This window comes from Streptopelia decaocto (assembly GCF_964273445.1).
Source record: "Streptopelia decaocto genome assembly, chromosome: 3".
Lineage (NCBI taxonomy): Eukaryota > Metazoa > Chordata > Aves > Columbiformes > Columbidae > Streptopelia > Streptopelia decaocto.
In genome coordinates, this window is record NC_138656.1 from 50,741,199 (window position 1) to 50,750,463 (window position 9,265).

At 36.2% G+C, this 9,265-nt stretch overlaps 1 protein-coding gene across 4 annotated transcripts in view; it reads left to right on the forward strand.

Moving 5' to 3' along the window:
• The window catches only part of WTAP (WT1 associated protein), a 26,795-nt gene extending 17,530 nt beyond the window's left edge, over window positions 1–9,265 (forward strand). For 2 of the 4 annotated variants that reach the window (XM_082049723.1, XM_082049722.1), the window contains exons 6-8: window positions 1,299–1,477; window positions 6,263–6,417; window positions 8,033–9,265. In XM_082049723.1, the coding sequence (XP_081905849.1) occupies window positions 1,299–1,477; window positions 6,263–6,417; window positions 8,033–8,625 (927 nt within the window). In that variant the 3' untranslated portion in view covers window positions 8,626–9,265. Of the gene's footprint in view, window positions 1–1,298; window positions 1,478–1,688; window positions 5,083–6,031; window positions 6,099–6,262; window positions 6,418–8,032 lie in introns of those variants that run through there. The other 2 variants (XM_082049724.1, XM_082049725.1) reach the window with 2 other exon arrangements.

Below are 9,265 nucleotides of genomic sequence, written 5' to 3' on the forward strand. Positions count from 1 at the left end.
CTGGCAGTAGAAAAGGGAGGGAGCTGGGCCTGGGGAAGACAAGGAACATGGTCATTTTTTCCCTCAATGATGCCTGTCTAAAAATAGGTTGGGAACCATGTTGCTGTAGCATAATTATATTCTTGGAATACAAGTTGCCAGCTGGAGGATCTCTGTGTGTACAGGCATCTGTTAAACTAGCTGTTTCACTCTCTACCAGTGCCACCCCTCACAAAGAATTGACAGGCTGCTGAAATACTTCCAGTAGTGCAAGCATCAGAAACTTAAGGGGGTAGAAAAGATATATCAATAAATCAAGTAGATCTTTATTCAGTGAGCAATATTGTGTACAGTCAGTGAGGCAAAGGGGTAAAATGCCATCTCAGAAATGTTAGGATAATCTTAATTTGTACTTACTGTTTCCAAGTAGTATTTGTAGATGGGCCCTTGAGTGCTTTAATTGTTGAAAATATTTTTATGCAGTGCTTTATTCCCGTTATATTTCTTTCTGGACAGGTAAAGGGTTGTCTGTTTAAAATTCAAAGTATGGTGGTTATTTCATTTTTTATTTTAATAATATCAAATTAATGTGGAGTCAATGGAAATATTTCAGTTATTTCAATACCTTTAAAATCACTTATTTGAAATAAAATCCAAGAATTGTTTCTACTTGACAAAATATAAATTAAAATGTATGATATCCTGAACCAAGAAGTGACTGGGGTCACTACCTATTTTTAATGTAAGTAGAATGTTTGTAATTTCTCTTTACTATTGTTGTGTAAAGACCTCATTACGGAGTGTGTGTAGAAAAATATTACTCATCAATAATAGCTGTAGTGTTCCATAATAACTTTCACTGAAGTTACATGGAAATTAGCTATCTGTTTTAAGCAGATAACTCTTTGTATATACTTCCCCCTCACCCCCCCAAAAGAGTGCAGGCAGATATAATAGAGAGCATTCTAATGCTCCAGTCATTGCTTTGAGAAATGTAAACTGACATGTAGAAAACACTTTGAAGTAGAGAGAGAAGAAGGGAAAAAAAAAAAAAAGAAAAAACACAAAAGAAACCAAAACAAACTTTTAAAGTTTAAACTTGGCAGGTGGTGGGATGGGGAATTGGGTGAATATGTACATTGATAGGATTCAGGTGGGCAAAAGTTATTTTTATCCTGCCATTTTCAGGTTACAGCATTGAAAGAAGGCAAGCTTCCTTGACATTATCTTTACAATAACTAGTTTTATTTGTCTCTAAATAACTTCTAAATTTTATTTAATGTTTTATGAGTAACAGTCCTTTTTATTATTTTATGCAGAATCAGATTCAGTACCTCAAGCAAGTCCAACAGCCTAGTGTTGCCCAACTGCGATCAACAATGGTGGATCCAGCCATCAACTTGTTTTTCCTAAAAATGAAAGGTGAACTGGAACAGACTAAAGACAAACTGGAACAAGCCCAAAATGAACTGAGTGCCTGGAAATTTACGCCTGATAGGTAAACAAAACAAATACTCCCCAGTCAAGACTTCCCTGACAGTCCCACTACGAGAATGCTATGGTGGGACAGCCAAGTACTCGTTTCCACACCAAGACTCAGACGTTTTGAGGCAAAAGCCACATTCTTATACTGTCCAGCTTGTAATGCTTAATGTAAAACTTACCAGATGAACCTTGTGTTTCAGCTTTTTTCTCCCCCTTTGCTTCAGAGGCCTGACGGCGTCGGACTATTCTGAAGAAATGGCCATCTTCGAAAAAATTTTTCTAGAACATGTAGACATTTGCAAAATTGTTCTATTTGAAGAAAATACAGGGAGAAACAGAAGTCTTAAGTCTGTGGCACACTGTGTCTACAGACAGTTTGGAGGAGAGAGAACCTAGAGATTAAAAATCATGAATTGAACATGTAAAATTCCTGTAAAATGTAGAAGTGGAATATGCTTCGCTCTTAACCTTGAGCCTAGTGACTTAGAGACACTGTAAGTCAGTTTTGCCAATAAGACTGTGGACTTTCTGCTTGTTCACTGAACTGCTGGGTCAGAAGTCGATGAGGTGAATTTTGCGTTAACGAGTTTACTTGCTAACCAGTTTTGAATAGCCATGAGAGTGCTATTTGCTATCACAACAGTGGTAGCGTACACATTTGACTGTTTAGCCTTTGGGCTCTCTAGCACTTGATGGAGCCTTAAGTCAATGTTGCTAAATAATGAACTGTTTTCTGGATGATTGGTAATACCACGGACGCCTCAAAATTAGGACTGTATGACAGCTATATATATATATTTGATCACAACTAGCATGTATAACAAAAACTGGTTGTGATAAGTATTTCATTGCATGTTTTCATGCAGCAATGAGAATATTTCGATCCTTCTATACTAAGAACTGATCTCAAATGCTCAATACCGAAGGCACACAATGGCAACTGTCTTCAGTGTTGGTGGGGTGTTTTTATTCCTTTGTACACCTGTTTTTTTGTATTGCACTTCTATATAAAATGTGCCTTGAAATAGTTGTAATATATAGTTCAAGGAACACTACTGGTTATACTGTTGTATTGTGAAACTCCTGGGATGAACGAGAATTGAACAGGTTGTTATTTATGCATTGTCTCGTTCTCTGAAAACAAAGTCAGTATTTTAACAAACCAAAAAAACGTAAATGCATGCATTTTCCTTGGTGGAACCAGTGAAGGAGCCTTTGCTACTCTATTGATGCCTCTGTTCTGTTGTCCCAAGTTACTTGTAAGAGTAGCAATCCGGGACAGTTGGGAGTGGCATGTCTGAGGTGTGTAAAGTGAAATGCAGATTTGGTATAGCATTTGTGTGTTTGTTTTTTTCCTTAGTGAATTGAGTTCTATTCAGTAATCTGAGGTTGGTTTTCAAAACAGTTGGGCAACATTTTGTGACTCAGTTTGATCCTAAAAAGTTCAAATTTAAGTTAAAAAAAGAATACATCACCTTCTGTGACAGCTGGATGTCTAACTGTTTTTATGAATTAATAAGATGGCATTACATATTTTTAACTCGGAAGTATCATGACTGTTTATGCTTCAGATGATTAATGTGGGATCACAGAGTAGTGTACTTATGCAGGTTTATTTTGTCTGCATGAGTAATGACTTAATAGCAAAAGAAAAACCTAAAGAAAAAGGTTACTTTTTAAAAAGTGATACATCTGGAATTATTTTACTATAGCAGTATCTTAAGATTTTAACAATCTAGCATCAAAACAGAGGTAAGACTTGAATTAATAAATTATTAACATGTTACCAAGCCATTTGTAAAGCTGACTCTAATGTTTGGACAGAGGCATGTTGTGGAGATTGCTTGTTTAACTTTGAGTTCAGAAGGTTATTTTATACTTTTAGATACAGGTTGGTTCTTTTTTTTAAGTATTTGGACTCTAAATGTGTGTATACAACTGAGGAGAGACAAGTAACTTACCACTTTCTTTCAAGCAAAAGTATCAAAAGAAAATTTTGTTATTTCTGTAGCTACAACATACCCTAATATGCATCATACAAATTTAAGTCAGTGATGCGAATGTGCATAATTCATATATGCAGTAGCTGGAATACAGAAAATTACAGTTATTTTCAGGTAAATAATTGAGGCTGTCTTCATTAACTGGGTTAAGATTTTATTGATCTTTATTTCTGGAAAGATAAAGAAATGATGACTCATGTAAAGTATTTATAAGATTTTTCCATTCTCCTTGCACATCCTGTCTGTCCCCAGTCCCTGCCTCCCTCTTTTAATTGCTTTAATTGTCCATCCTTATATGCAATAACTCTTATTTCATGGCATCAGACCTAGTTTTTGAAAGAGATGCTGTTCTTAGTCACATCTCCACCTGATGCTCTTAGGGTAACATGTTAACTGCAACCCTAAGCAGTGTTAGTTCTGGGCCTTAACCACAGATAAAGGTGTACAGCATAATCATTGCTGATGTCTGGATGGAGAAATAAAAGGGTATATTTAGTCAAAGGAATGGCTATACTAAGCCATTTCAATTGTCATTAGAGTATACACTTGGATTAAAAATTAGTGGAAATGTCATTTGCAGTAAGCCTAGTACAACCAATACTAGTCTTCTGAAATTTAACCACTTATATTCTTACAGGTTTTGTTGCATGTATGTTCAAGAGGATTTGTGAAAAGAATGCAAACCTAGTTTTTCAGCTAATAAGAGTTATTTTAATAGTTATTGGATTTTATATTCTTGCATGTGTTGTCTTTTTTGTAAATTGCAAGGGGAAGTTACATGGTGCCATACTAGTTCAGAACATCTGGAAAAAATTTGATGGTAAGAAATAGCATTATAGGTAACTATGCAAATTTCTATACAGGTAATAAATACTTTACATTTTGGCAGGAATTAACATGAAGAAATTAACGGGATTCTAAAATTGTCCCAATTCCAAGGTAACTGGTACATGCTAATTCTACAGTTGACATTTTGTGAAGAGAAAAGCATTAAATGACTTAAACTGTGAACTTCTTCAACTTTTAGTGATGGTAACAGGAATTTGCGAATCGCTAAAAATCATTGCATGTCTGCCTAATAACTTTTGGGGTACTGTCACATTGATTATCTCCAAAGCGGTCCTGCTTTACCCAGAATGAACATCTCTAAGGAAACTTGCATCTTAAGTGTGCGACTTGGACTGTATTAGGTCAGCACAATTTAAACTTCAAGGACCTGGCATTGGACATCACGGCAAGAACGAAAAAAGGCTGCTGCTTTAGCAGAGTTGCAGGCATCCAGGACCTTACACAGCCAGATTCCTTCTGGAGCAGCCCATCTGAAAAGTTTGGGAGAGTCAGTCGGAAAAATGTTAAATGGGGCAGAGTTGGCAGAACTTAAAAGTTGACTGAGGATTGAATGCTTAAAAGGTAGCTGATAAGGAAATTACTATTTTGGTTTCAGGAGAGAACTGTGGCTGTGAATTGTAGCAGAAATTTCTGGTTTCTTTTTTAATCCTCAAAATCTCTTTCAGTCTTCATCACTTGTTTAAAAACAAACAATTAAGTGACCTTCTTGGTCTTGAAAAGTAATAAAGTCCTGCCATTGAATTTGCAATAAACCTGTTCAAGTTTGGTGGGGTTTTTTTGTTCGTTTTTTGTGGCTTTTTTTTTTTTTTTTGTTGGTTTGGTTTTCATTGTTGTTTTTTTCTGGCAGAGCTTACACTTCTGTAGAAAAGATGACAGCTTCATTATGTTGCTGGGCATATTAAAAGGAGAACTGTTTGTGGTTACTATACTGACTTTGGCAGACCAAAAGTCTTAAAGGACTTTAATTTTTCTCATTTATGGAGTCAGCTGTATTGCCTATATATTAATTTGCATACTTCTTCCTATAATGCTTTACAGTGCAATTTTTATCGTGAAGATTAAAGATGTGTGATGTTACCCATTTCGTAAAGAAAATCTTGTCAGTTAAAATACTACTTTCCTGCCTGTTTCCTGTTTCTTTCAGAAACTGGATATCCTAATAATCATTACTCATGAGCTGAAATCTGTCATTTTAAAGGAAGTAGATTAATAATATACTCCTTCCTTAATTTCCTGCCAATTTTTAACTATGTTTTACTTTCTGCTCACCATGCAAGATGTGCTTAGGGGAAGCTGACCATAGAAATCATTAAACAGACTGTACATTACTGTCAGATATATAAATTGAGTTGAAAAATAGACATTGAATTTTTTAAATTAGACTGACTGAACAGCATTCAAAAGAACGTCTGAGCCTCTTAAAGAGAAATGGATGTCACAGTGAAAAATGAATGTGGTATTTAAAGTTTCCCCTAGCAAGCTTCTTCTGTTCACCCAAATGTAATAGTTAAGTTTTACTAGTAAAATGAATGAAGGAGGTTTTTATTTATAATTCAGTTTACACATGTAATTTTCATGCAGTACTTGATCTTTTAAATTATAGGCACATCTTTAATCAAATATTTAACTCAATTGAGAGCACATACAAGATTGTGCATACTGATAATCCAGATGTTGGTATCAAAAAAGAACAATATGCTTATCCATATTTGCAGTAATAAAACTTGCCTTCCACTTTATGGGACAGCGACAGAAGATCAACTGGCGTTGGAACAGCACGTGGTAACTATAGGGAGACTTTCTGCTATGACAATTATGTTGAGACATAATGTTCATTGAATTGTGACATGCAGAAATTGCATCTCCTTTTTGTCTGTAATTGTGATTGAGGAAGATTACTGAAGGTTTTGTATTCATTTTGTGATAGATGGCTCTTTCCTTTACAGCCAAACAGGCAAAAAGTTAATGGCGAAGTGTCGAATGCTTATCCAGGAGAATCAAGAGCTTGGAAGGCAGCTGTCCCAAGGACGTATTGCACAGCTTGAGGCAGAGTTGGCTTTACAGAAGAAATATAGTGAGGAACTTAAAAGCAGTCAGGATGGTAAGGGATTTTTTTAAGAAAATGGAGTTGCCTTGCACTTCTGCCAATTTAATTTCCTGATGATACACACTGTAAAACCATCTTTGCCAGAATGAAAGGGCAATATAAAGTAAAATATGAAAATTAAGTCTTCATTGGTAGTCTTAAATTATAAATAATAAATACAACCTTAACTTTGGGGGACTGGAGGGATTTGCAGCTCCAGTAATGCAGTGTTTGAATTTGAAATTGCCAGGTTTTATACTGTAGGTCTTGCTATTTAACAGGGAATGTTTAGACTGCACACACTTGGTGAACTGGTAAGATGGAAGCTATTAATGTTGCATGAAGCTAAGCATGCACTGAGACTAGAATGCTGCTTGTTAGGTCTGATTAATTTTGACATTATTTTTTTAAAATCAACAGCTTTTTAACTGCCCAGGAAAAAAAAAATATATTTTTTAACCTTGGGTAACTCAGGTGAACTAAAATACCTGATTATTGTGTTCACAGTCCAAATTTTACAGTATTGTAAACCTAAATTGAAATAACGTATAAACTCTGATCTCTTGCATTATTTAAATGGAGGGGCAAATGCAAAGTTAAAAAAATCTTCAGGTGAGAGTTCTGCATAGAATCACTGGTTTTTTAGTATAATGTTACAGTAAGCTATCTGATTATTACAACAAGTCTTAGGATGCAAGCTTTTTAGGTATCACATAAAACTGGATATGTTTTTGTTTTGCAACTGAAGTTTGTAGGATAGCATAGACTTGATTTGGCATTAATCTAAGCTGGTATATCTTGTATTAAGGATAGATTTCTCCCTCCCCATCCCCGTAGGATCATATTTTTGAGAAAGTAATAGTATAAAGTGACATACAATAACTAGAATTCTTAAGGCAAATTATTCTTTCTGTAATTACTTTTTGTTGGAATAGTTACCCTTTTGCTTCTTAACTACTGTTTAGATAATGCGCTTCATCTAAATTTACCAAGTTCATAACTGAAGCAAAGGTGGACATTCTTTAAAGACTTCTGCTCTTGAATGCAATGTAGTAAAGTAAGCTCCAGAACCAAGATGTGTTCTTTAACCCCTATTGCTTCTTCCCCATATGAACAAAGACAATGATAATCCTGCAGCAGCAGTTTTCCTAATGATTTTTTTTTTCTCATAGCAGCAAGTAAAAACAGGAAGAGCTGAAACTTCATTGAAATGTGACTAAATTTTTTTTGATTGCTGAATAGGCTTTTGCAATTATTCAGATCTGTTAGATACAGATGTGGTTCATGGTCACTTTCAGAGTACTTCTAAGGTTTTATACTTGAGTAAAAGTAGATACAGGTGGTTCTACTTGCAAAATACTAATTGCTGGAATTGAACTGTTTTCCAAATACCCTCCACTGGAAATTAATTTCTTGTCATATATTCTGAGTAGCAGTATAAAATGATGATAGTTAAGCATTTCCTCCTTCAGAGGCAGAGTGTCACAGCCATGCATTACCTGATGGCTGAAAAATTGTTGAAACATTTAATTGTAAAATGTTGAGTTACAGGGTTTTAGTTTTTTTGTCTGAGATTCAAGCTATATACTGGCTATTAAGTATTTGCAACAAATGTGTTTTCTTTATATAGAATTGAATGACTTCATCATCCAGCTTGATGAGGAGGTAGAGGGCATGCAGAGTACCATTCTAGTTCTCCAGCAGCAGCTGAAGGAGACTCGTCAGCAGCTGGCGCAGTACCAGCAGCAGCAGCAGCAGTCCCAGGCCGCCAACCCCAGCACCAGCAGGACTCCAGCAGCTCCCGAGCCCACAGAGCAGGGCGAGGCGGTGGGGAAGGACTGCAGCCGCCTGGCAAACGGACCAAGCAATGGGAGCTCCTCCCATCAGCGGACGTCTGGGCCTGGATTTTATAGGGAGGGTAGCGGCACTGAAGATGACTTCCCGGCTTCTCCAGGGAATGGTAATAAGCTGTCCAACCACTCTGAAGATAGAACTGGTAGAGGAAGTGGTAGCTACATAAACCAGCTCAGTACTGGGTATGAAAGTGTAGACTCTCCCACTGGCAGTGAAAACTCTCTCACTCACCACTCAAATGACACAGACTCCAATCATGATCCTCAAGAGGAGAAAACAGTGAGCATGAAAGGTAACAGAACTGCGGGTTCTCGTCATGTCCAGAATGGTTTGGACTCCAGTGTAAATGTGCAGGGTTCAGTTTTGTAACGTTTTTCTGCAACATTTTTATACAGTGTCATTTAAATTGGGAGAGGATACTGTCCAGAAGCCGTTTAAATTAGTGCATACTTGTCACAATTTTGCCTTTTTGTGGGTTTCTTTTTGCTTCAATACCTCTGCCACTTTGGAAATTTTAACAGTTAATTATGTTGAATGTTGCTAAAAGGACGTTTGTGTAGCTCAAGTTATTTTTATATGAGTTAATGTGAAGTTGAAATGGAAGTTACTTCCATAAAGTATAACATAAATGATGTCTGTACAAATCTGTGTATATCTAGAACCTGTGCTGTGTAAGAGCGTTCTTACTCATACTGTTGAACTTACACCACCTTCGAGACTTGTCATAATAGCTGTGGGTTTATGACTGCCAAGTTTGCCCAGTACAGTAGTTTTATCACTAAAAGATGGACTTACTGAAGGAGTCCTGTAGTAGTTTCAGTGTTAATTACAGTTTTTCCCACCACACATCTGTGCATTTTCTCCTTAGGTGACCGAATGTTTATGAATTGTGTGCATAGTTACTCAGTTTTTAAGAACTGTTGTATCCTGTTCATGCATATTGCTCTGTGACTCCAATATTATCTTACCTGTACTGACCAAACCTAAATAAAAACTTTTAATAATGTTA